Here is a 26,953-nt window from a genome sequence, read left to right on the forward strand (position 1 = left end):
AGATACACTGTAAATAGCCATTCCTTCAAGGCAAGACAATGTTGGATCAGCAAAGCATTAAAGATAGTTGTTTTACTTATTTTTTATTATCTTTGTATTTCCAGGAAGAGAAATACAATTTTGTTCTTATACTGGAGTTTTTATATTTTGAGAAGTTGGAAACAACTTTATTAAAGGAAATGTAAGTACCTGGAGTAAAAAAAATAAAGTATCTTATATGTAAGAATGTAGGTTTATCAGTACTGGACACATCAAAAAGAGTGATTAAAGTGTCAAAAGGTGTCATTATATGCTCCTCTACTGGCTTGGTACTGAGGTTCTAGGATATAACAGGTCCAGAAATAAGGGCAGGTATGATAGATGGGAAACAGTGGAAACAGTGTCAGACTTTATTTTTCTGGGCTCCAAAAGCACTGCAGATGGTGACTGCAGCCATGAAATTAAAAGATGCTTACCCCTTGGAAGGAAAGTTATGACCACCCTAGAAAGCATATTTAAAAGCAGAGACATTACTTTGCCAACAAAGTTCTGTCTAGTCAAGGCTATGGTTTTTCCAGTAGTCATGTATGGATGGGAGAGTTGGACTGTGAAGAAGGCTGAGCGCCCAAGAACTGATGCTTTTGAACTGTGGTGTTGGAGAAGACTCTTGAGAGTCCCTTGGACTGTAAGGAGATGCAACCAGTCCATTCTGAAGGAGATCAGTCCTGGGTGTTCATTGGAAGGACTTATGCTAAAGCTGAAACTCCAGTACTTTGGCCACCTCATGGGAAGAGTTGACTCATTGGAAAAGACTCTGATGCTGGGAGGGATTGGGGGCAGGAGGAGAAGGGTATGACAGAGGATGAGATGGCTTGATGACATCACCGACTCGACAGACATGAGTTTGGGTGAACTGCGGGAGTTGGTGATGGACAGGGAGGCCTGGTACGCTGCAATTCATGGGGTCGCAAAGAGTCGGACAAGACTGAGCAACTGAACTGAACTGAACTGATGATAATAGTCTGACTGTAGAAATATGGTTATCTTAGCTGGTGCTCTAAAAAATCAGAATCATTTCATTTGTTCAGCAAGTAAACATTTGATTAAAATTTGGCTTCCTATGTAGTGTGTCTATAGAAGAAAAATGCATCAGCCACATGATATATGAGTCTAGTTCCTTTGGTAGTTATATTTCTTACTTCTATTTAAAAAACTGGTTCGATTTTTCTACAAACTTTTCTGTGAGTTTGGTCAATACAAGGCTACCTTTGAGAAGCAGATCCATTCCCTCTAGGCTGACTAGTCAGGTCTCTAAGCCTACTAGCCAGAGAGTCAGCTAGAGGGTTGGTTACTGAGATAAGGATGAATTTCCTAAGATAATGAAAGCCACCTTCAGCAGACCTATTTGGATATTCAACTAGTCCTCTCTGGGCAATGTCCTATACATGTATTCTATTGGAAATCAATACAGATTGTGGATATATTTCATGAAAAAAAAAGTGTACACATGAATGCTTTGCAAACTACACAGTGATATTCAAATATCGCTTTTTAATATGTTAACATAATGGAAGGATGATGAACAAAACCACAGTTTCTTTTTTCCTTTCTGGCCCCATTGCACAGAACTTCCCCAACCAGGGATAGAACCCTTGCCTCCTACAGTGGAGCAACAGAGTCTTAATCACTGAACCACCAGGGACATCCCAAAACCATGGCTATCTCAAAATTATGATATTAGTTCTTACGTCTTTAATTTCTTCCATGTGCTTCATTGCCAGCTCTTCTAGATCTCTGGAAGCAGTCATCAGCCTGTCTTTGCTGTAACAAGCACCAGACAAAATAAGAGTTGTTCTTCTGTCGAGGCAGGCAGTTCAATTCCTTCTTTCTCAGGATGGTGAAGCAAATCTTCTAATTGAAATTTCCCCTTGATAAAAGACAAAAACATATGTATGTATGTACAAACACACAACTGAGCATGCAAGAAATCTGTTATGTTTATATGCCTAGAGTTAGACTCCTTACAAAGTATAGCTTAGTTTCCCTATTAATTAATGGTTATGTTATCAAGTTATAATGTGCACATACATGAAATAGTTAAAGTACAAAAAATTAAAGCTTTGAAGAGTTCTATTATATCCTCTAAAATAAGAAAAGCATGTGTTAAAAAATACAAGCTTTCTGCCTGCCCAGTTCTGAAGTTTGTAATTTAATAATCTGAAAATCTCCCCAAGGCCCCTCGCAATGTTATAAATCCCAAAGTAGTTTTTGTCTATTAAGTATTTAGAAATAAAAGGATGCCTCTGGGAGCTAGAAAGCCATTAATTCTCTACTATCAAGGAATTATTTTGCTCCTAGAAAGTGTCTTATAACTTCTGTTGACTTCTAAATCATTTAGCTTGCTTCTAAAACTTGATCTAAGCCTGCCATTGATACTGTCTTTAATTTTTTTAACTTGAAAATAGTCATGCTACATAACAGCTTGCACTACATGGTGTGGAAGAGATAAATGTCTGCTGATTGATGGAATGATATATGTGTTATGAGAATCACTAAAGCATCACTATGAACAAAGGCAGAGGAGGTGATGGAATTCCAGGTGAGCTATCTCAAATCCTAAAAAATGATGCTGTGAAAGTGCTGCATTCAATATGCCAGCAAATTTGGAAAACTCAGCAGTGGCTACAGGACTGGAAAAAGTCAGTTTTCATTCCAAACCTAAAGAAAGGCAATGCCAAACAATGTTCAAACTACTGCACAACTGTACTCATCTCACATGCTAGCAAAGTAATGCTCAAAATTCTTCAAGCTAGGCTTCAACAATATGTGAACCAAGAACTTCCAGATATTCAAGCTGGATTTAGAAAAGGCAGAAAAACCAGAGATCAAAGTCCCAACATCAGCTGAATCATAGAAAAAGCAAGAGAATTCCAGATAAACATCTACTCCTGCTTCATTGACTATGCTAAAGACTTTGACTATATGGATCAAAACAAACTGTGGAAAATTCTTAAACAGATGGGAATACCAGATCACCTGACCTGCCTCTGAGAAACCTGTATGCAGGTCAAGAAGCAACAGTTAGAACTGGACATGGAACAATGGACAGGTTCCAAATTGGGAAAGGAGTACATCAAGGCTGTATATTCTTACCCTGCTTATTTAAGTTATATTAGAGTACATCATGTGAAATGCTGGGCTGGATAAAGCATAGGCTAGAATCAAGATTGACAGGAGAAATATGAATAATCTCAGATATGCAGATGATACCACCTTTATGGCAGACAAAGTGAAGAGGAACTAAAGAGCCTCTTGATGAAGGTGAAAGAGGAGAGTGAAAAAGCTAGCTTAAAACTCAACATTCAAAAAACTAAGATCATGGCATCCGGTCCCATCACTTCATGGCAAATAGAGAAACAATGGAAACAGTGACAGACTTTATTTTCATGGGCTCCAAAATCACTGTGGACGGTGATGACAGCTATGAAATTAAGACACTTGCTCCTTGGAAGAAAAACTATGACAAACCTAGACAGCATATTAAAAAGAAGAGACACTACTTTGCCAACAAAGGTCCATATAGTCAAAGCTATCGTTTTTCCAGTAACCATGTATGAATGTGAGAGTTGGACCAGGAAGAATGAGTGTCAAAAAATTGATAATTCTGAACTGTGGTGTTGGAGAAGACTCTTGAGAGTCCTTGGACTACAGGAAGATCAAACCAGTCAGTCCTAAAGGAAATCAATCCTGAATATTCACAAAGGACTGATGCTGAAGCTGTAGCTCCAATACTTTGGCCACCTGATAAGAGCTGACTGGTTAGAAAAGACCCTGATGCTGGGAAAGACTGAAGGCAGGAAGAGAAGGGGACCACAGAGGATGAGATGGTTGGATGGCATCACCAGCTCAATGGACATGAGTTTAAGCAAGCTCCGGGACATGGTGAAGGACAGGGAAGCCTGGTGTGCTACAGTCTATGGGGTGCAAAAAGTTGGACATGACTAAGAGACTGAACAACAACTGTGAATAAGACTTGCTGGTATGATTATATTAATAACTTTTAACTAAGTTAATGTGACCCAGATTATAGGAATAAGCATAATTGTTATTGAACTAAAGTTAGTCTACATAATCATGATCAGTTTTGCTTTTTTAACAGCCAAACTATATCTTGATTATTTTTATCTTTTCTTGATAAGTTTTCCAGAGTTTCATTCTTTCCACATCAACAGCTTTTGTGGATGATATATAAAATGTTAATTATCATCTGATACATTAGAGGAAAAAAAGGATCCAGATCTGAATTTTAGTGCCCCCACACATCTTCCCCATGACTTATAGCTAAAAGTCTTCTTGTGCTCCTCCTCACCCTACTCCCATCATCTGGTCCCCATTCATATCCTCCTCCCTACAAGGTATCTGAGCACTATTCAGTTCCTTGTGGTTTTAGTTCTGAGTATTAGAGGACCTAAGACACTACATTTGGCAATATAGAAAAATGCTTCTGTTATAATAAAAAGTAGAACATAAAGGTATTATTACAACTATGTAAAAATCTGACACATAAGAATGGAAGCAAATACATCCAAATGTTAAAACATAACTGTGATAAATTGGTGAGATTATGAACAATAAGAAGACAAATGTTTGAATTCTTACATGTCCTACACTGTGAGTTGCTTGCCCCTAGAGAATAGCACATGCCCCATCACCCTACCATGTTGTGGGGTAGAGCGGGGCAGTCTTAAGCTGGAGGAAGTTGAAAGGAGAAGTGGATGGGGGATATTGAGAATACCTTTGCATTCCTGGCTTCTGGGAAATTGGGGTATCGGAGGGTAAGCAGTGATACAGGAAAAGGAAGCGTGTCTGGTCAGGAGGGAGGTATAGGATGCAAGTCAATAGCCAAGTGTATGACTCATCCAAGCTCCTAGACTGAGCACCCTTCCAAAGCCAGAGACCTTTAAGCTCCATTCTACTTAGTCATCTAAGCCCTTGGCTTCCACTGAGCTCTTGTCATAACCTAAACTACTGTTGAAATCCCACAATTCTAAATTCCAAATGTCCCACTCTACCACCTTCCGCTCTTTTGTGTGTGTATAGTAAATATACGAAACTTAAAATTTACCATTGTAATCATACTTAAGTGTAGAACTCAGTGGCACTAAGAACATTCACAGTGCTGTGCAATCGTCACTATCCATTTTCAGAATTTTCATTATCCCAAACATATGCTCTGTATCCATTAAACAACGAGACCCCGTTTCCTACTCTCTAATTTCTGTCTCTATAAATGTGCCTATTCCAGGTACCTCATATGAGTGGAATCATACATTTGTCCTTTTGTTTCTGGCTTATTTCACTTAGCATGTCTTCAGGTTTCACCCTCTTCATACCATGGATCAGAATTTCCTTTCTTTTTAAGGCTGAATAACATTTCCCTGTATGTATTTTGGTTATCCACTCATCTGTTGATGGGCATTTGAGTTGTTTCCACCTTTTGACTATTGTGAATAACACTGCTATGAAACACTGGTGTAACAAGTATCTAAGTCCCTGCTCTAGTTGTTTTGGGCATCTTCCTAGGAATGGAATTTTTGGATATATAAATCTATGTATATTAACTTTTTGGGGAACTGCCATAAATATATTAAAAAATAGCCATAGAAATGGGTGTGAAGTTGTTGCTCTCTTAAACTATTCTACAATGACAGTTGAAACCTCCAGTCCCTGGACCATTACATCCAGTCTCAAACTACCAGATACTCTTTGGCTTCACTTATTTCCCCCTCAAGCCTGGACCCTGCTGCTGCTGCTAAGTCGCTTCAGTCGTGTCCGACTCTTTGCGACCCCATGGACTGCAGCCTACCAGGCTTCTCCGTCCATGAGATTTTCTAGGCAAGGGTACTGGAGCGGCTTGCCATTGCCTTCTCTGGAGTCTGGACCCTACTGTGGTTCATCTCAATCAATCTCTCATCAATGTTTCCAGTTATCTAATCCCTTGTCCCATCTTCCCTGCAAATCCAAACTGGGGAAAGTCTGACCATTTGACTTGTCTCTACCTATTTTAGTTTTCTGAGTGCTGGGAGAGAAAAATGAACAAGTATGCAAACTGGAGCCACAACAAATCCATGGTCTGCCACCTGAGCCAAGCTTCTCTACTTGCATAGGTCATTCCATGCACTTGGCTAGTTTCTGCTACCATTTCACTCAGTAAATATTCAGAACTTCCACCTCTCCCCTCTGTTGGTAGATGACCATGTCTCCCACAGCATTAGTAAAAACTAAGGCCATCATAAGACTGTCAGCTTCTTCTATGACTACCAATACACTAACCACCATTTTTAGAGATCCTGCTCCCTTTCCCTTCTCAGAGGAAGAGTTCCAGTGTTTACCCGTGTTCCAGATCCCATCTTGGATTGCTTCTTTTTTCTTTTCTGTTGGCTCACTATCTCCCTCTCAACTGATGCCATGTCCTTAGGTTAAGATGTCTTTGATGGTAAAAATAAAGATACAAAATAACTCTCCTTTGATCCTACCATATCCCCCTCTCGAGTTACTGTCCTCTTTCTAATCTATCTTACCCTCCTCAAGTCACAGAATTTGGCTTCTCACTACTGTACTCATACTCTCATTCAGCAACAACCCTCAAAATGCCAAATTCAACTGGACATGTCTCTGCTCTTTTTAGGAGTGGTATCTGTCCACTCCTTTCTGTTCGGTGATGTCACTTTTTCCTGTTTTCACTCTTACCTCCCTGGCCTTTCCTTTCCCGTGTTCTTCCTGGGCTCTTCAACAGACACGTCAAACGCTACCATCCCTAAGGACCCTGCCTTTGGCTCTCCGCCCTTCTTACTATCATGGTGATGATAGGAGTGTGACATGACTTGGTTCAAATCCTGGCTCCATCACTTTCTAATTGTGTGACTAACACAAGTCATCTAACTTCTTTAAACTTTGATTGCCCCCAAAAAGAATGGATATAATAGTAATGCCAATCTCATTGGGTTATTAGGAAAATTAAACAATAATCCATCTCTGCTAAGCTCCAGGTCTAGCTAGAAAAATTGGCAAGAAACAAAAAACTGAAGTTAGAACAAATATAAATAAGTAAATGTAGCAGAAATTGCCAGTTTTCCTTCTATATATATATATATATATATATATATATTTAAAATATCTATTTATTTTTAATTGATTGATGATTGTGTATTCTTCTTTTTTCCTGCAGAAATAAGATTTTTTTTTTGGACTGGTCACAAGGATGCCTGCCTTCTGCTAGGTACACCCATGTAACTAAGTTCTGACCAATAGGATGTAAATGGAATTGTGTGCCACCTAGTTTAGGAAATGTCCTTTAAGGAAAAGGATGGCCTCATCCTCTTCCTTTCTACTGGCTGGAATGCAGACAAAGATAGTTTGAAGCTTGAGCATCCATCCTGGACACCATGATGTGGAAGCCACAGGCCACGGATGATATACTATCATGAGAGTAGAAATCTGAACCTTTGGCAATTTCAAAATGCTGCCCTATCAGTTCTGGGGTGCTTGCTTCTTGACTTTTATTTTTCAAGCCATTATTATTGTGAGTTTTCTGGCCTTTACAGCTGACCAATCCTAACTACTCAGGAGGGTTGTTGGAAGAATAAGATACAAGGGCATATGCTGCAAACAAGGAGATCAAAACAGTCAATCCTAAAGGAAATCAGTCCTGAATATTCATTGGAAGGACTGATGCTGAAGCTGAAGCTCCAATGCTTTGGCTACCTGATGTGAAGAACTGACTCATTGGAAAAACCCTGAGGCTGGGAAAGATTAAAGGCAGCAGGAGAAGGGAACGACCAAGGATGAGATGGTTGGATGGCATCACCGACTCAATGAACGTGAATTTGAGCAAGCTCTGGGAGCTGGTGATGGACAGGAAAGCCTGGCATGCTGCAGTCTATGGGGTCGCAAAGAGTCAGACACGACTGAGCAACTGAACTGAACTGAAACCTGGTTTGGTTGGTGGTTTAGTCGCTAAGTCGTGTCCGACTCTTGCGACCCCATGGACCGTAGCCTTCCAGGCTCCTCTGTCCATGGGATTCTCCAGGCAAGAATACTGGAGTGGGCTGCCATTAACCTAGTTACATGGAAAATGGACATGGAACTAGACAGTCATTGCTAGTCTATCCTGACCCATAAGGTCTTTCGCCTGTGTTAACCTGCTCCCATTTACTTGATTTTCCACATGGATGGACTTTCTCTGTGTTCTCAACAGCAAAGCTAAAAACAGTTATCTGAGTCCTAAACCTATGTAATTTTTCAGATTAAGTCATTTCTTTTATCTATCCCTTTTAGTTCAAATTTATGAGAGACAATTATTTGTTGCTCACCCCATGAATTACTCCCCTCTCGCTTAAGTTAGTTGTACAATATTCCTTGTTCAGTCAGCTGTGGCTAGGACAGGTGGGAAGTAGGGATAAAAATACAGCCACCAAGCCTATCCTTTAAGCAAGGATTGGCAGAAAAGTACAAGTTCCAGGGCAGAGGATGTAGGCAAGGCGGCAATACAAAATGAATCTACTAGTTAAGACCAAATGCACATCCAACTCTCTAGTGTACAACTCAGTTTGAAAAATCTACTCATCTTTCTTAACACTTGGTCTTCCATCTGTATCCCAGTTAATGAAATCACTATCAATATAGTTTCCCAAGTCAGAAATCTGGGAGTCATCTTTGGCCTATCCTTATTCATCCCACAACCAGTCCTTGCATTTGTGGATTCCATCTCCTCAATCATTTTCTAATTAATCCTCTCTTAGTTTAGCCTCACCTCATCATTTGCCCAACTTAGTGTAACAGTGTCCTTAACTGATTTTCTTGCTGCCTGGCTGGCCCCCATCCAGTCTGTACTCTATGAAGCTCTCAGACCAACCCTTGTAAATGCAAACCACTTGCTGCTTAACATTCCCATTGCTTTCAGGAAGAGTCTGGATCCTCAGCTTGGCTCGGGAGTCTTCACAACATGAGCCCTGCATGTCTCTCTCTTATCTTCTGCCACACCTTGACAGCCCTTCATGCCAGTGTATGGACTGATCCTCATCATGCTGCTTACTCCATGACTCTGAATATTTGGGTCCCTCTGTCTGGAATCCTGGGTCCTTTTGCCTGTTCTGCTCGGACATCCCAGAACTAACATGTTCCCGATGGATTTACTGAGCCCCAATGGTTGAGTAATTTGAAACTTATAAAAAAGCAGATCTTGAGGTAATATAAATTCATTCTTTGAATTCTAAATGCTCTGACATCTAAACCGTGCCTAAACTTGCCCACATAACAAAGTATATACGCATACTATTCTTTAAGAGGAGATACTGAACACATGCTCATTCAGTATCTTAAAAAGTCACGGTCTGGAAAGAAGCACATCCTGTGGTGCTTTGGGTAAAAACACTTAGGTCTAAAAACTTCTAGGTGTAAAGAATGAGGTGGTAAGAGCAAACTGAGACAGAGGCCAAGAATTTTAAATGGGAAGAGGACAAAAGAGTGAGTGCAGTCATTTCGACTTGTTCTCAGCGCTGCAGTAGGTGCCTCCAACTACAGGGCAGGGTCCAGGACCATACCTCGTGCTACCGCATATCTCCTGGCGCTGAACAAAGGATGAGCCTGAGACCCATGGTCTTTGAGTGACATAAGGGAACACAGTAAAGAGTATGGCCATGAAAACTGAGAAATCCACTTAGGTTATTCATCCTAGCCCTTCTTTCTTCCTCCTACACAAATATCGTTTAAAACATACAAATATGTCTTAAATACAGTATCCATTATACAGTTTTTTTTCTTTTCAATTTGCAAATAAAATAAGGAGAAAAACACTTTTTAAAAAGTTGAGAACAATGTAGCAATGTTTAAACACTTAAAATACAAAATTAAGTGAAACAGAGAAGCAAATGTCCACTGTAACTATGTAACAAACATACGCACATGAGCAAGGACTGACACAGAACAGAACAATGAACTATTGATGTGCCAACCTCAGCACTGCGGTCAGACTCAGCCAGCCATCCAGGGCTGGCCAACTCTTTCTTGTGGGGGGATAGAAATTCTTCCTTGTTCTGTGGACAGAAGAATGGAGAGCAGAATCTCTGGCTTCTACTAACTAGATGCCAGTTACATATCACCAGTTGTGACAACTAAAACTGTCTCCATCCATTGCCATGTTTCTTAGGGAGCAAAATCCTCCCCCTGCTGCCCCATCCAAGGTTTAGTAGCACTAGGCTACGGGTAAGAGGACAGTTTTTTGAATTTTATGTTAACATTGCCATAATGATGTTTGTTTAATAAATATATACTGGAAGGGGAAAACTCCTTAATATTTAGCATCTAACAACCCTTACTACCAAGAGTTAAAATTTATTCAGCTCTCATTAACATGAAAAATTTTTAAAAGCCACAGAACTCATTTTTCTTCTCCAATCTATTATAGAAGAGAAAACTGAATTTCTGAGTATGTGGACACTTAACTTGGCTTTGAGCATGACTATTACAAATAACTGATGAAATCAGTCTGAGAAAAATACCTAAAGCATTCTATCCCCACAAATACCCATTTAAAATGTACACTTTGCATATCTTCAAAATAACTTTATATATATAAAATAGTAAAACTCAACAAGAAACACATACTTTAAGACAAATTAAAGTTTTCCAAGCTCAATTACAATTGCCTTGGATCTAAAGAAATCATATTCTACTTTTACAGCCTCTCTTCCAAGCTTTTGAGGGCTTTTAAGCATGCCCCCTTGCAAAAAATATTTATTTTCAATCATTCCTCCTGTTTTTGTTTCTTATATCACAAGAATTGTTTTCTGATTAAGAACCATCATGAAGAGCAGGCACAAGAATTGTTTCAAGCATCTCCTTTCCTGAAAATTCTATCCTATCATGGTGTTGAGTTCATACGGACTTGAAGTTGTTAGATGATCATTCTGAATGATCTTTTCACATACGTGAATGCGTCACTAAAATGAATGCCTAAAACAGTATACACTTAACAAGAAACATCTTTCTCTAAATAAGACTGAGATAAGTCCAAAAGTACATTTGGATATTTTTCTTCTCCATTTTCAAAACACACCAGACTTGTAGACATTTACTGTTTGTATTTACCAATGTATGCTTTTCCGTTTTCGTCTCAAGTTTACTCAAGACAGAAAGATTACCGTAGTACAGAGACACAAAGAAAATCTTCCAAATGATTCCAGGGCTGGAGATTGTGAAATGCTTAGTTACCCAAAGCATTGTAGCAGGAAAAAAGGAGGGGGTGTAGAGATAACAGAGGTGATGGAGACGAATGAACATTCAGGAATGTGCAGTGTGGACAAGAAAGGGTGAGAATGGTACAATGATCAGGATGAGAAAACTGGCGCTCAGGGTAATGAGAGAAGTGGATGAGGTTGTAGCTTGAAAGGCAGAAGGTAACTGACTTGATGACGTCTGATGTTGAGGATACAAAGGGCCTCCAGAGCTTCATCAGGAATTAAAGTTCTGCATGGCGAACAAACGGCAAAAAGGAGGAAACAGCAGTTCTTTGTTCACAGGCCGACACTCAGAGGATGCCGTAGCTCGGTGGACTTTGTCATGGCCTCTACCTTCACGCGCAGTCTCTGAGTAGGGCTGAGTCTTCGCCTGGAAAGTGAGCAAAGGAACGCCCACTTAAACAGCTTGAGTGTTCTAAACTCCCTTTAAAGAAAAGCAGCAGCCTAATTCTAAGGGCCTCTGACGGGTGGGTCCCGGGAAACCGACCGATCTATTCTCAGGCCGAATCCCTCCAGCCCGCGGCTAGAAAGGCCAAGCCAGGTGAGGCTCTTCTGTCGTTTTGGGCCCTGCCAGGAAAGGCCTGGAATGCTGAAAAAGAGCGAATAGCTGCTTTCTTCCTTGGGGCTGCGGCGGGAACCTCAGGAACCAAGCCGGAAATTGTCTCTTGGAAAGCGCGGCGAGGGTTCGGGGGCCGCCAGGGTGCGAGCTGCAGGTGCCTGCTCAGTCCAGGGCATCATAGCAACCGCGCTCGCCGCGGAGACGCCTGGCCGTCCTTCCGGCGGCAACCATAGAAACGACGCGCGCCATTGGCTCAGGAGCTGCGCTTCCTGCCGGAGACCATTGCTATGGCGCAGACCATTGGCCTCTGGGTTAGGCCCGCGGTAACGAAGGCACGGCTCTTCCCAACGGCTCTGCAGTAACCATGGTAACATCGTGGCGCCTATTTGCAACTTCAAGTTCTGTCACAGGGCATTAATAGTTCTCAGCTTCCTGCCAAACTTTATCTAGAGCCCCAGTCTAACAAACTTGGATTAAAATTTCTAGAAGTAATTTCATTCTTAAAAGGCGGGGGCTGGGGGGAGCTAGGTCAGGGGTTCTGAATTTTAGGTCAGGACTTGTCACTCATTACCTGGGTGGGGCACCTAAGACAAATCACAACACTTGTGGAACCCGCTTATTATTGTAAAAATGACGAAACCGAACTTGACTACAACTTTAGAAGTCCTAAGCACTGAAAATTCGGTTTTCGCGAACCGTATTCTCCACCTATGTAAGGCAAAATAAAAATATCTAAAAGACACAACATTTAACAAAGGACCAGTTTATATGCTCTTCATTTAAATGCTCTTATCGCAAGATTCTAGTTAGTTTACCTAAACCCGATTTTACTCATGTTTTGGGGCCCATGCTTTTCTGGTATCCCGAATATACGCTTAACATTTCTTAACCTTTTTCTCACAGGCTCCTTTCCAAAGCTTTGCCAGTTCTACATGCATTATCTGGACAGATCTTATCCCTTACACTTCCTAAACTCTCCCTCTGGTACCAGAGCCCTTGCAAGTGTTTTTTTATCCCTCTGATCTAAAATGCTCACCACCATCTCCCTCAACCCACTCCTAACAGTTCAAGCGTCCTTTTCTCCTTAGGGATACATCATTTAGTCCTCCAATTTAGACTCAGGATCCTTCTTATTTGCTCTAATTGACTTATGTTCCTTTTTATTCTGTTTTTTGTTTGGGGCTGTGCCCTGGCTTGGGACTGAACCTGGGCCATGGCAGTGAAAACACCAAATCCTAACCACTGAACCACCAGGGAACTCCCTCATTCTTAGTTTTCTTGCTTTCTTCACACACTTCCATTTGCTGACTAAAAAAACCACCTCTTGGAATTTTTACATGCTCTGAATGCAAATGAAACTGAATTGGAAAACATTCTAAATTCCATTTAGGGTAATGGAGGCTGTTTTTAAGCATTAACAAAACACAATAGAAAATGGTTCCCAAGGGGAGTAATAATTATGATATTAATAAAAACAAACATTACAATTAGTTCTAGCTCCATTTATCCTCATTATACATTCAAAGATAATGACAGCCATTATCTACATGAACCTACAGATATAGAGAAGGGAAGAAGTCAATCTTTTACTTCATGCTCCTTTAGTACTGCAGCCACTGGCTACAGTATGTTGCTTTTTAGATTTTGTTATTTGGATCAGAAAGTAATTTAAAATTTTTGTTCAATGGGATTGCTGCTTCCAGAGAAGTCCTGATTGCTGCAGTTACTTTTCCTGTTTCCTGATTTAATGAAGTCACATTTCCTGATTTGATAACATGTTTAGGTATATCTTGGCATTTATGTGCAAATCTCAAAGTTTATTATACTTCTATTATCAGACAGATACATTGGACTACTCTTCCCAACACACTCCATGAATTGCATTTTAACTCATTTATGTCAAGAACTTTTTTATACCTAGTTCTTAATGACAGTTTTTCACACTGCATTCTGGACCATCCTGTGGATCACTGAGGGTACTTCTCTGGTCTACTTATTTTGCACTCCCAACCCAAAGCCCAGGACAGTGAGAGCTTTGAAAACTTCTCAAGGATTCAGGAATCAAGCAAGGCACCAGCAGTAACACTGCCATTTATTGAGCAAATTATGTGTCAAGTGCCAGACTCATGCTTTACCTTCTCCATTTATTTAATCCCCACAACAAATGGTGTTACTTTGCAGAGAAATTATCACCATTTTATAGATGAGGAAACTTGAGATTAAGTCAGGTATCTAAGTTTACAAAGTGAATAGGTGGCACAGCTGGAAGGGTGAAATCTGGCTAAGACAACTCCAAAACCCATACTCTTTACCTCCTTCAGGGCAGTGGTCACCAACTGGGTCCTGCCTGGCCTCCAGCTTAACTTTCCCACAATAGCAGTTATAAAGTATTTGAAAGGTAAATTCTTAACTCAAATACGAAGTGAGTCTAGGACAAGCAGCAAGAAGTAAATGTGGGGGGATAATCATCCATCTACAGCTAATCTATCTTTGGGGAGGTATCCTTCTCTCCTACACCCATTTTTACCAAATTTCAAAAAAATAAAACAACATCATTGTATTGACTTTGGGGCACTTTATTTATTGTACTAATTTTTATATACCCATTTCCCAAACTAGACATGTTTATTCACCTTTTTGAGCTAACTCTGGAAGATAGTGAAGAACAGGGGAGCCTGGCGTGCTGTAGTCCATGGGGTCACAGAGCTGGACACGACTTAGCGACTGAACAACAATTCACCTTTGAAGCTACAAAATCCTGAGGGCCTACCACACAGTAGGTATCAACAAAATAAGCATGGCCATTCAGGCATCCATCATCCTTTTTATAGTGTGAAGAAGGCTGATATTCAGGCCCCACATGTGTATTTTGAGGAATATGATACCCAGTAAGCTTTTTTTTAAGCTGAGAAACAGCTAGAGTCGTTCTCAAAATCAAATAACATTCAGGTGAGTGCGTCAGGTGGCTCGGTCACAACAGATTTGCCTTTGCTTTCATTTTTAGAGAGTACTGAAAGGCCTTTAAAAGACAGACACCGAGCAACATTAGTCTGCCCACCACTCACTGCTTTTCCCCTTCATTTTCTGTCTTTATGAAAGCAAAGGATGTATGCTACTTCTCACCACCTATAAGAGCCCTGGTCCACTGAACAATTGTTGATCCTATAAATAAAGGCTTTTTACCTCAGTTTTTGTCATGTATAAAAGCAGTATGTCGAGACTGAAGATCATCCACTATCTTCTCTTCTATCTCTATGCCTTTTTCTACTTCTTCCTCTGATAACAGTAACTTGGTTTCTGAGTCTTTGGTTATAATAACCACAGAAGATCGTCGTGAATCAAGGATATTAGCCACCACCACTTGATGTCGATAAACTTCTAAAGCATTCCGTGCACGATCAATTATGATGGAGGGGTCAGTCTCCAACTTAAAGGAAATTATAAATGCTTTGGGAGCCCAGTCTTTAACCAAAGGAGAAAGCATTTTTGGCACCATCTTCATTGTTATCTGTATTGGAAAAAGAGAATCTTAATAAGCAAACAAGGTTACTACCTACCAGCCAGGTCAATCTCAAAGGAAATTAAGGAAGCAGGGGCTCAGATGTTTGGCCATGTCAATTTAAGTAGGATTTCTCACTGCCAAACTTTTTAAAGTGTATTAAATGCTTACTTAAAAGTCCTCCCTTTGTAGGGTTCATAAGGATGCCTGATTTCAAAGCTTCATGCATATTCTGGGGCAAAGCACATCTTATGAATTAGCCCTGCCTTGCAACCCTCATTACCATAAATAAAACTCTGAAAAAATAGCATTACATTTTCTCAAACATTCCCTTATATTTTTTAAACCAAACCCTCAAATAAACAAATACAAATAATCTGTTTATACAAATGTTACTCTGGCAGAAGCTCAAGGTTGAGTTTTTAAATCTCTCAGCCTAAAATATTTCTTCCACTGGTGGACTGGCTATTTGATTCTATTAAAAAACTGTCATTTGTAACACCTTAGCACTGAGGAAACAGAATTGATTTTATTTTTATTCATCAACACCATAGTATCATTCTCAGTCCCTTCTAAGGGGAATGCTGAGTTGTTTTGTGTACTTTCAAGTACAAGACAGAACTAAGAATTACAGGATAAAGTAAGGTTCCCAGAATTTAAAAAGTGTGAAATCACTAAGCTAATAATCAGAATTTTCCCTCGAAGAGTTAGCAAGAGTGACAGGGATCACATACCCATTCCCCATTTTACTTTTCTCCTTAGAATTTATCACTACCTAATATAGTATGCCAGAGAAGGCAATGGCACCCCACTCCAGTACTCTTGCCTGGAAAATCCCATGGACAGAGGAGCCTGGTGGGCTGCAGTCCATGGGGTCGCTAAGAGTCAGACACGACTGAGTGACTTCACTTTCATGCATTGGAGAAGGAAATGGCAACCCACTCCAGTGTTCTTGCCTGGAGAATCCCAGGGACGGGGGAGCCTGGTGGGCTGCTGTCTATGGGGTCGCGCAGAGTCGGACATGACTGAAGCGACTTAGCAGCAATATAGTATGCATCTGACTGTTTCCTCTGCAGAGTATAAGCAAAGCCAGGGCACAATATGTTCCTTTTCACTGCCTTATCTCCTACAATAGTGCCTGGCATATAGTAGGTACTCAATAAACATTTACTGAAGAAATGAAAAAATGAACCGTCCCACAGAATCAGCAAGTGCTCCACAGGTAGTTTCTCCTATTTAAATCCTACTTGTATTACCCAATAAAAGACTTGAGTTCCCTCAGGTTCCAAGAAGCCAGATGATTTCAGCATCTTCACCACACCACTACCCTCCCCATACCTTCTCCTTAAACTGCAACAATAACCATCTAATCTGCCCCCACCATGCTAATTCACTTTTCACAATGATGCCAGAATGTTCTTCACAAATAAAAACTTTATCTCATTCTCTTAGGTTTCCCTTGGCTCCATAGGATTAAATTCAAGCTCCTTAAGGAACACAAAATTTTCTATGAAGGAAGCTGTCCCTTCAGTCTGCCCTCCACCCTCACCACTCTCCAGCTTTACCAGACAATGTCAGTTCACAACACAATGCCCATCTTTGAGCTCCAATTGTGTACTCTATCTGGAATGATCTTCCCTTGGTCTGGTACACCTTCTGCTCATCTTTTAAAACCCAGTTCAATCCATTTCCTCCAGAAAGCCTTGACTTTCCCCAAGATTCACTCACCCCATGCTCTGACTTCACTTTGTACGTACCTCTACTAGAGCATTTATCACTCTGTACTGTAATTATGTCTGTGTCCAGCAACCTCAACAGATTGTGAGGTTCTTGAGGGAGGGCGGTGTCTTATTCATCTCTGTATCCCTAGTGCCTAGCACATACGGAATGCAGAAAGGCCATCTCCAGATCAAAAGGAAATTAACCCAAGATTGGTTATAGGGAATCAGATCTCTGGAAGAGAAGCGCCCATCACCTGCAGTGGGCCCCCAGATGACTGGATCTTGTGTTCAGGCATTTCAGAGGCAGGAACATAGAAATCTGACACGGCCGCAGCCAGGTAAAACATCGCAGAAGAACCTGAAAAAAGAAGCACAGAGTGTAATAAATCAGAGAAGGGTATGGAGTCAGCTCCTTTTCAACTCAGGGTCCTCCGTTGTGAGAGCCCTGGGTATATAGTAAGGGACTATGTGTCTAGGGGGAAAGACTCTGCCTCCTGGCATCCGATGAACTCCCAAAGGCACGCACCTAGTGGGTTGAGAGCCTGGGCTGCACCCTGCAGCAAATGCAAATAGTCTGCCAAAGTGGTGAACTCTATGGCCAGAAAGGTGCCGGCAGCCTCAGCTTCCTGGTAGCTCCGCAGAGCTGCGGCGAAGCCCGGGAGTGCTTTTTCCTCCGCCTCCAGGCTCAGCAAGCCCGAAGGCGCTTGGCTGGAGGGCCGCAGAACAGACAGCCAGGTCTGGGGCGGGAAGCGGTGGGCAAAGGGGAAGGCAGAGCGCGCGCGGTACAGGAACAGGACCCCGTAGCCCGCGGCCAAGAAGGCTTCGGCCGAGCTAGCACCGCGCCGCCCACTGCTGAAGTTGTCCAAGAAGCGCACAGGCCGGGCTTCCAGAGGGACCTTGGTGCCGCCGGAAGTGACCAACACCACCCGTCGGCCCTGCGCGCCCAACCGGGCGGCGAAGCGAGCCATAACCTCTGCCCAGCGCGCAGCACCGGCCGGCTGGGGAAACTCGGCAACCAGGTCCACGGCCGCCATCAGCCCCAAGCGCCTCCGCGTCTGCGCAAACTCTAGGCCCTTCGGCGCCACGCCCCCTGGCCCCTTACCTGGCCCGCGCGCAGCCGCAATAGTAACTGGCCGGTTGGCTACGGTGCGCTGGACGTCAGCGCAGGGTTTCCGCTTGTCTGGAAATACGTGCTGGTTCCGCCCTGCACCCTGCGAGTCTGACACTGGAGTTCTCGGCTGAGAGGCACACCCCCTTGTTTAGTTTCCTAGCCTGCGTGACGGTCCGGCCGGCCGTGTTTGATCCTTATCGGCTACCGTACAGACCCTGCTAGACTAGGACCGCAGCTAAAAATATGATTGCCCGGTTGTTTAACCTTTGGGTTTAGAGAGGTGCGGGAGGGGGAGAGGTGGAGGGATAGCTTGTTTGTTTTTTTTTCTCCTTCATTAAAAAAAAAAAAAACAACCTACAAACGCACTCCCAAGTTGTCAGACGAGCCACACGTCCCTCCCCTTACCCTCCAAATGCGGGCGATGAGGCTGCGCCGTGTCGGTCACGTGACGCCGCTGTCCGGTGTGTCTTCGCCGGGCAACCGTCCTAGAGACTGACAACACCGTCTGCCGCGGCATGAACGTGATCTACCCTCTGGCGGTGCCCAAGGGGCGCCGGCTCTGCTGTGAGGTGTGCGACGCCCCGGCCGAGCGGGTGTGCGGGGCCTGCACAGTCACTTATTACTGGTAGGCCCTGAAACATGGCCCCTGGGCGCCTCAATCCTCTCCCTCTCAGGGAACCCTCTAGGTTCTAGAGTCTAGGAGGCTTCAAGACAGGTCCCTAAGACTTCAGTGTCTGCGTTTGCTTCCTCTTACACTCGCTCGTTCGTCACCAGATGTTTTGTGGGGCGCCTGCTGTGCGCCTTGCACTGTTCTAGGTGCTGAAGTCTGGGGAGAAAGTCGGGAGACCACGTCTCCCAAAAAAGTAATATTGTCATGAGAAAGCTAGATAAATAAACCAACAGACCAAACAAAACAATTCCAGAGAGTAGTCCAGTATTCTTGCCTAGGAAATTCTACGGAGAGAGGAGCCTGGCGAGCTACAGTCCATGTGGTTGTAAAAGAGTCGGCCATAACAACAACAAAATGCCTTAAAGACAAAGGAAATGTGCTGGGAGGTTAGGCAAACAGCCTCTCTGAGGGTAGACTATGGACCTGAATATGATTGAGTAGGAACGGCCCGCCGGAGAAACGCTCGGGGAACAGTGGCGCAGTGAGGCTCCGAGGGAGGGATGACCTTGCTGTGTTTGAAGAACAGATAGAAAGCTAGTTTGTCGGTGCACAGCCAGGATCGCGACGGTATGGGAAGGGTATGATATTAGTTTTCATTTACTTCAGCATAACATCCCCTGACCTTTGCTTCAGATCGGACCCTATTTGGGGCCTGAGATAAGACAGTGAGGTTGCTGACGTTCAGAAACCTGGTCCAGAGCAGGCTAACCTGTTTAAAAAAGTAAGGTATAACATAACCCTCTATGACAAGTGCTGTCACTCCGGGAGTACTATTCCCTGGGACCTCTAAGGATGGAAGCATGAAGACTGGGGTGGTATCTGCAAAGGCTCCTCTGAAGAAGTACTATTTGGGCAAAGTCTTGAAAGATCAGAAGGAAGTTGCTAGGTGAATGAGAAGTGGAGAAGGAAAGGAAAGGCACTTCTTGCATCCAGAACTGCTTTGGTAAAGAGTGAGAGAACAGACTTTGTTCAGAGGTGGGTTGAGAAGGTAGTGGTGGAGAGAGCAGTCACAACTGTCACCTTGCTGTCCAGGCCCCATTAGCAGGTCATGAATAAATCACAACCAGCGTTTTAAGGGGAAACAAACCTAGAAAGTATCAGAGTAATCCTACTTGAATTGTTTCTTCAGACTTGTGTTTTAGTGTTTTATGTGGATATGTGTTTGTACTAGTGAAATGTATTTCCTACTATAGGTTGATTTTTCAAAAGTTTGAAAATCATTGATAGGTAATAGTAGAAGTTTATACCAAGAAGATAAAAGTTAGGGCCAAACAGTGATACGAGACCAAGGAGTTTGGAATTTATCCTCGGGGGGGTCATGGATGGTTTTCACATGCTCTCATTTGTATTACGGAAAGATGACAGGTATCAATGTGAAGCTAGACTGGAAAGTAGACGCTAAAGGCTACATAGCTTCTCAATTGCAGTGGTCCGGGTGTAGAGTGCACACACCTCTTGGACTGAATCCAGTGTCCCTCCTCAGTGCTTTCACAGCACTCGTCATGTCCCCTATCCTCACATTTATGACACATTTAAATCATTTGTTTAGTGGCCTGTGCCCCTCACTGAGCTGTATGCTCCCTGAGCGCAGGGGCGGCATCTCCGTCTCCACTGTTGTTTCTTTATTGCATACAGAATACAATTCAGAATTTGTAGCAGAAACTACAAAGCCCTGGCTGCCTCTCTACTTTCATTTCCCGACACACTCACCCTTCTTTTCCTGGATGCAGTTACAGAGGCTTTCTTTCAGTTCCAATTTGCCAACTCCTTTCCTCCCTCAGTTTCTTTGCCCAGCCTGTTGCCTCTGTTGGGAATTTTTCTCTACAGTCACAGCTCTTCCTAACTCTCTTTCATCTTTCTCTTCTCAGAAATGTTATTTCTTCAAAGAGGTATTTCTGCTAAACCCAAACTAAATTCTATCTCATTTTCTCTCTCACATTTTTCCTTCACTTTTTCAATACTTTTATATTTTTGTCTCACTTGTTTAATGTCTTTGTTTTTGTTTTTGCTGTGTGGTTTATGGGATCTTAGTTCCCCAACCAGACTTTGAACCCTTGTACCCTGCACTGGAAGCATGGAGACTTAACCACTGGACCTCCAGGGAAGTCCTGAGTAAACACTTCTAAGTGCAGGACTGGCATTCTGGAGAGAGGGAAGACTCCTTTGCCTGATACAAGCATCCACCTCTTCTGTTGTCCTCTTCATCCCTCAAGCCCAGAAGTAATTCCTCCTTCCTCTCAACTCACTTTGTAGTTACTTTGTAATCTTTCAGATGACTCTTATTTCCCTGACTCATTTTAGTTGTTGGCAAGCCTGTGAGCTCAATTTTATCATGCTCCATTAATACAGGATGCCCTGCCATTAATGCAGAAGTGTTATGTTTAATATGTAGATGGACTCTCATATGTTATCTTTGATCTGTTTCAGACCCATCTGTGTATACCCTATGGTCTCCAGCAAAATATCTTGAAATGGTTGAAACTAAATATTTGATGAATCCATGAATAAATTATTATTTCCTATGCCCTTATCCTCCATTATTTTCTTTCACTGCTTTCACTCCCTTTAATTATTTTTAAGGTCTTCTCCTCTCCCCCTAACTTTTCTCCAGATATCTATATCCTTGTGTCCTAGAGAGGTCATGATTTTCCAGAAAATAAAACTGTGATAGTCGTTCTCTATCTCAAAAATGAGGGCCTTTAGTTCTCCCTTATAGGGTTTTTACGATTGAATGTAAAGCATCTAGCGCCATGCCTGAGATCAAGTTGGCACTCAATAGATATTGTTTTTCCTTACTCCAAATTTAAAGATCAGGAAGGGAAGTCAACTTGAATTTGTGGAAGTTAATTTTTTTGCAAAAGAATTTTTTGATTGCAGATGTAATTCATGCTCAGTGCAGAAAACTTGAAATTACTGAATACAATATATAATACAATACAAAATATAAACATGAAAAATAATTCATAACCTCACAATCCAGATAATTAATAGCTTCACATTTTAGTGAATTTTCTTATGTTCTTTTCCTATAAATTCATTTATTTATTACATTCTGTGTAATCTTGTGCATATCATTCTGTGTGGGACTGTGAGAATGTTCCCAGGAAATAGGCGTTTTTAAGAGAAGCCAATTTTATAAAGTACACAGCAACATTACAGGTAAAAGAGGCTTTAGCAGTATAGGTTAGTAAGTTGTAGCGTAGAGATAAGAGTAATTTGCAATAATTTTTCCTTTCATTTAACAAATGGGGCACAAATAAAAATGCTCTCACTGTGTAGGAAGAGATAACAGTCAAGTGGTATTCAATAGTAGGATCTGTGGTGAACTGGAGAATTCAGGCCCTGCTTAACAGTCTTCCACTTCAGTTTAAAAAACATGGGAATGGCCAAACAAAACACGTCTAACCCACAAGCTATTTGCTTGTGATCCCTGATTTGAATGCATACTTTTCCAATCCTTCTTTATGCATGGCCCTGTGACAACTGTTAGGGATGATACAGATGAATAAGCAGAAAGCTCATAAATATATAAAATATGCTCCCTTTCTTTAGAAAGGCAAGATATGCAAATGTGCTTAGTGGAACAAAAGTTCAGGCAGTTAAGTAAGTTAATATTTCCATTGCTCACACAATTACTCACTAAGCCCCTATTTAATAAAAACCCCGTGGAACTCACCTATTTCTTTATTCTGACTGTTACGTGCTTTTATTCATTTGTTTACAGTGATTCTCTATCAAAAAACCCTTTAAAATGCTTTTTGTCACTTGTGTGAGAGCCGTCACAGTTTATAAAGCAAATACTTTATTCACTTCTTTGTCCCAGAAGAAAGGAAAGCAAGAGAGTGTTTGAGCGCAGCAATTATTGTCTGTGACTGCTTTTATGCAACAATGAGTTGAGTAGTTGCAACAGAGACCACATGGCTCTCAAAGCCCAAAATTGACTATCTGGCCCCAAGAAAAGCTTTGCTAATCCCTGTCCTCAGTTATTGTTACCTATTTTGGAGTATGTGTAAATGGAATCAAACAGCCAACTTTCTCACCTTTAAATAAAAGTATGTAATAGGCAATAGAAGTGAAAAACTCCCCTTTCAATAATGAATAGAAAAACTAAACAAAACATCAGCAAAGAAATATGACTTGGACAACAATATAAACCAGCTAGACCTAACAGACATTTACAGAATACAGAATATGTATTCTTCTCAAATGCATGTGGAACATTCTCCAGGGTAGACCAAATACATACAAGAATCTCAGTAAATTTAGAAGGGTTGAAAATATGCAAAATATGTTCTTCAACCACAATGGAATGAAAGTAGTCAATAACAGAAGGAAATTTGGGAAATATTTGAATACATAGAAATAATACACTCAAACAACCAGTGGGTCAAAGAAGAAACCACATGAGAAATTAAAAAAGGCTTTGAAATGAAATGAGAACAAAAACACAACATGCTAAAACTGAAGGGACACAGTAAAAGCAGTACCTAGAAGGAAATTCATAGCTGTAAACAAATACTCTAAAAAAGAAGGAAGATCGCAAATCAATAACCCAGACTTACATTTTAAGAACTAAGAGAAAGAAGAGCAAAATCAACCCAAAACTAGCAGAAGGAGGGAAATAGTGCAGATTACAGCAAAGATAAATGAAATAGAAAGTAGTGAAGTGAAATCGCTCAGTTGTGTCCAACTCTTTGCACTGTAGCCTGCCAGCCTCCTCCATCCATGGGATTTTCCAGGCAAGAATACTAGAGTGGGTTGTTATTTCCTTCTCCAGGGGATCTTCCCAACCCAGGGTTCGAACCTGGGTCTCCCACACTGTAGGCTGACTCTTTACCATCTGAGCGAAATAGAAAATAGGAAAACAATAAACAGAATTAACAAAACCACAAGTTGTTTAAAATGGTTGAAACTGACAAAACTTTAGCTAGACTGACCAAGAAAAGAAGAATCAAATTACTAAAATTGGAAAATTAAAGTGGAGACGTTGCTACGAACTTTGCAGAAATAAAAGGAGTTATAAGAGAATACTACATACAATTGTATGCCAACAAATTTGAAAACCTAGATGAAATATATTCCTAATAAGACACAAACTATTGAAACTGACTCAAGAAGAAATAGAATACTGAGTAGATCTATAATTAAAGAAATTTAGCTAAGTAATTAAAAAGAAAAGCTTTTCACAAAGTAAGCCCAGAACAATTTCACTGGTGAATTCTATCAAATATTTAAAGAAGTGTTAACAATTCTTCACAAACCCTTCTGAAAAAATTAGAAGAGGAGGGAATAGTTTCCAACTAGTTTTATGAGGCCAGTGTTATCCTAACACCAAAACCAGAGAAAAACATCAAAACCACAGACCAATACCGCTTATGATACAAATACAGAAATCCTTTCCAAAATACTAGCAGACCAAATCCAGCAGAATGTAAAAAGAATTATATCTCATGACCAAGCAGAATTTCTCCTGAGAATTCAAAGTTTGTTCAACATAAAAGTATCAATCAATATACATCATCATCTTAATCGAATAAAGGACAAAAATCACACAATCATCTCAATAGATACAGAAAAAACATTTGGCAAAATCCAACTCCCTTTATGATAAAAACACTTAATAAAATTCCTGGGTTGGGAAGATCTGCTGGAGACGGGATAGGCTACCCACTGCAGTATTCTTGGGCTTCCCATGCGGCTCAGCTGGTAAAGAATTTGCCTGCAATGTGGGAGACCTGGGTTTAATCCCTGGTTTGGGAAGATCCCCTAGAGAGGGGAAAGGCTATCCACTCTGGTATTATGGCCTGGAGAATTCCATGTACTGTATCCATGGGGTCGCAAAGAGTTGGACATGACTGAGTGACTTTCACTAAAAAAATGGGAATAGAAATGAACTTTTGTAACTGGGTAAAGAGTATCCATAAAAGAACCGTAGCGAAACACAACAGTAATATCATACTTAATAGTCAAAGACAGTAAGTGTTCCCTCTAAAATCAGAAATGAGGCAAGATGTCAGTTTCATTACTTCTTTCCCACATTGAACTAGAGGTTCTAGCTGGGGCAATTGGGGAAGACAATGAAATAAAAAGTATCCAGCTTGGAAACAAAGGAGTAAAAGTATGATCTTTATATAGAGAAACCCCTCACACAAAAAAGCAAGATTATAGGATATAAAATCAGTGTGCAAAAATCAGCTATATTTCTGTACACTAGCAAGGCACAATCTGAAAATGAAATTAAGACAATGGTTCCATTTACAATAGCACTTTAAATAAAGGAATAAATTTAATCATAGAAGTAAAAGACATACACTGGAAAAAAACACAAAATATTGTTGAATAAAACTAAGCAAAACCTAAATAAATGGAAATATATTTCATATTCATAGACAGGAAGACTTAATATGAAACAGTTTCCCTGGTGACTCAGTCGATAAAGAATCCACCTGCAATGCAGGAGACCCAGCTTCCATCCCTGGGTGGGGATTATCCCCTGGAGAAGGACCTGGCAACCCTCTCCAGCATTCTTGCCTGGGAAATCCCATGGACAAAGGAGCCTGGTGAGCTACAGTTTATGGCGTTGCAAGATCAGACACAGCTTAGCGACTAAATCACCACTACCACCACCACCACCACAGATTCAATGCAATCCCTGTAAAATTTCTAACCATCATTTTTGCCTTAAAGGACACTCTGATCCTAAAATGTATATGAAAACGAAAGGGACATAAAATAGCTAAAACAATCTCAAAAAAGAGCAAAGTTGGAAAACTCATACTTCTTAATTTCAATATTTACTGCAAAGCTACAGAAATACAGTGTGATACTGGCATAAGGATAGACATATAGATTGATGGAATATAATTGAGAGTCCAGAAATAAGCACATACATCTATGCATGTTAAGTCACTTCAGTCATGTCCAACTCTTTGTGACCCTATGGATTGTAGCCCACCAGGCTCCTCTGTCCACAGAATTATCCAGGCAAGAATACTGGAGTGGCTTGCCATGCCCTCCTGCAGGGGATCTTCCCAACCCTAGGGAAGAACCTGTGTCTCGTATGTCTCCTGAATTGGGAGGCAAATTCTTTACCACTAGCGCCACCTGGGAAACCCACATACATCTATGGTCGATAGATTTTCTTTTCTTTTTTTTTTTCAGTTTTTTTTAATCGAAATACAGTTGATATACAATAATACGTATGTTCCATTGTATAATATAGTGTTTCACAATTGTTAAAGGTTATACTCCATTTATAGTTCTATAAAATATTGGCTATATTCCCTGTGCTGTACAATATATCCTTGCACCATATTTTATACATAATAGTTTGTTCATCTTAACTACATACTCCTATATTGTTCCCCCTCCCCTCTCCCTAACGGTAACCACTAGTTTGTTCTCTATATCTGTGACACTGCTTCTTTTTTGTTATATTCACTAGTTTTGTATGTTTTAGATTCCACATATAATTGACATCTTACAGTATTTGTCTTTTTCTGACTTATTTCACTTAGCATAATACCTTCCAAATCCATCCATATTGCTACAATTGGCAAAATATCATTCTTTTTAACTAAGTAGTATTCCAGTGTGTGTGTGTGTGTGTGTCTGTGTGTCTGTGTGTGTCTGTGTCTGTGTCTGTGTCTGTGTGTGTGTATTACCTGCCAGGCTCCTGTCCATGGGATTCTCCAGGCAGGAATACTGGAGTGGGTTACCATGACCTCCTCCAGGGGCTCTTCTCAACCCAAGGATCAAACCCATGCCTCTTTACGTATCCTGCATTGATTAGCAAGTGGGTTCTTTACCACTATCACCACCTGGGAAGTGTGTGTGTGTGTGTGTGTGTATGCGTGTATCTTTTCAAATGAATGTTTTTGGGTATATACCCAGCAGTGGAATTGCTGGGTAATATAGTAACTCTACTTTTTAGTTTTTTGAATTTTCCATACCATTTTCCACAGTGGCTATACCAATTTACATTTATACTAACAGTGTATAAGTTTCCCTTTCTACACATACTTGCCAACATTAGTTATTTGTGTTCTTTTTTGATGATAGCCATTAGAACAGGTGTGAGGTGATATCTCACTGCTGTTTTGATTCACATTTAACTA

At 41.1% G+C, this 26,953-nt stretch overlaps 3 protein-coding genes across 9 annotated transcripts in view; 1 reads left to right on the forward strand and 2 right to left on the reverse strand.

Annotated features, from left to right (window-relative positions):
- Positions 1–1,810, reverse strand: part of CCDC30 (coiled-coil domain containing 30) — a 144,523-nt gene extending 142,713 nt beyond the window's left edge. For both annotated transcript variants that reach the window (XM_061412271.1, XM_061412270.1), the window contains exon 1: positions 1,728–1,810. In XM_061412271.1, coding sequence (XP_061268255.1) covers positions 1,728–1,787 — 60 coding nt within the window. In that variant the 5' untranslated portion in view covers positions 1,788–1,810. The remainder of the gene's footprint in view (positions 1–1,727) is intronic.
- Positions 1,511–18,250, reverse strand: PPCS (phosphopantothenoylcysteine synthetase). Of its 5 annotated transcripts, XR_009735498.1 has the most exons (5): positions 17,582–18,122; positions 17,310–17,413; positions 15,019–15,343; positions 11,445–11,646; positions 1,511–1,906 (listed from the first exon to the last, which is right to left on the reverse strand). XR_009735498.1 is itself a non-coding variant. In XM_061412281.1 (4 exons), exons 1-3 carry the CDS (start codon positions 18,087–18,089, stop codon positions 15,020–15,022), a joined length of 936 nt encoding a protein of 311 aa, XP_061268265.1. In that variant the 5' UTR covers positions 18,090–18,122; the 3' UTR covers positions 1,511–1,906; position 15,019. The 5 variants fall into 5 exon arrangements, 4 of the variants coding, with proteins under 4 accessions (XP_061268265.1, XP_061268263.1, XP_061268266.1 ...); XM_061412281.1 differs by lacking the exon at positions 11,445–11,646; XM_061412279.1 differs by lacking the exon at positions 1,511–1,906 and having other exon boundaries at positions 9,835–11,646.
- Positions 18,251–18,525: 275 nt separating this feature from the next.
- The window catches only part of ZMYND12 (zinc finger MYND-type containing 12), a 34,738-nt gene continuing 26,310 nt past the window's right edge, over positions 18,526–26,953 (forward strand). Inside the window, exon 1 of one of the 2 annotated variants that reach the window (XM_061412276.1) lies at positions 18,526–18,791. In XM_061412276.1, coding sequence (XP_061268260.1) covers positions 18,682–18,791 — 110 coding nt within the window. In that variant the 5' untranslated portion in view covers positions 18,526–18,681. The remainder of the gene's footprint in view (positions 18,792–26,953) is intronic. The other variant, XM_061412277.1, reaches the window with a different exon arrangement.

The sequence above is a fragment of the Bos javanicus genome, chromosome 3 (genome assembly GCF_032452875.1).
Source record: "Bos javanicus breed banteng chromosome 3, ARS-OSU_banteng_1.0, whole genome shotgun sequence".
NCBI classification, from domain to species: domain Eukaryota; kingdom Metazoa; phylum Chordata; class Mammalia; order Artiodactyla; family Bovidae; genus Bos; species Bos javanicus.

Coding starts and splice junctions, on each gene's coding strand:
- PPCS (XM_061412281.1), bottom strand. CDS start 18,089: ATGGCGGCCGTGGACCTGGTTGCCGAGTTTCCCCAGCCGGCCGGTGCT. Junction 17,414..17,581: donor CCAGGCTCTCAACCCACTAG/GTGCGTGCCTTT, acceptor TTCTTTTTTCAG/GTTCTTCTGCGATGTTTTAC. Junction 15,344..17,309: donor CATCTGGGGGCCCACTGCAG/GTGATGGGCGCT, acceptor TTTCCAATACAG/ATAACAATGAAGATGGTGCC.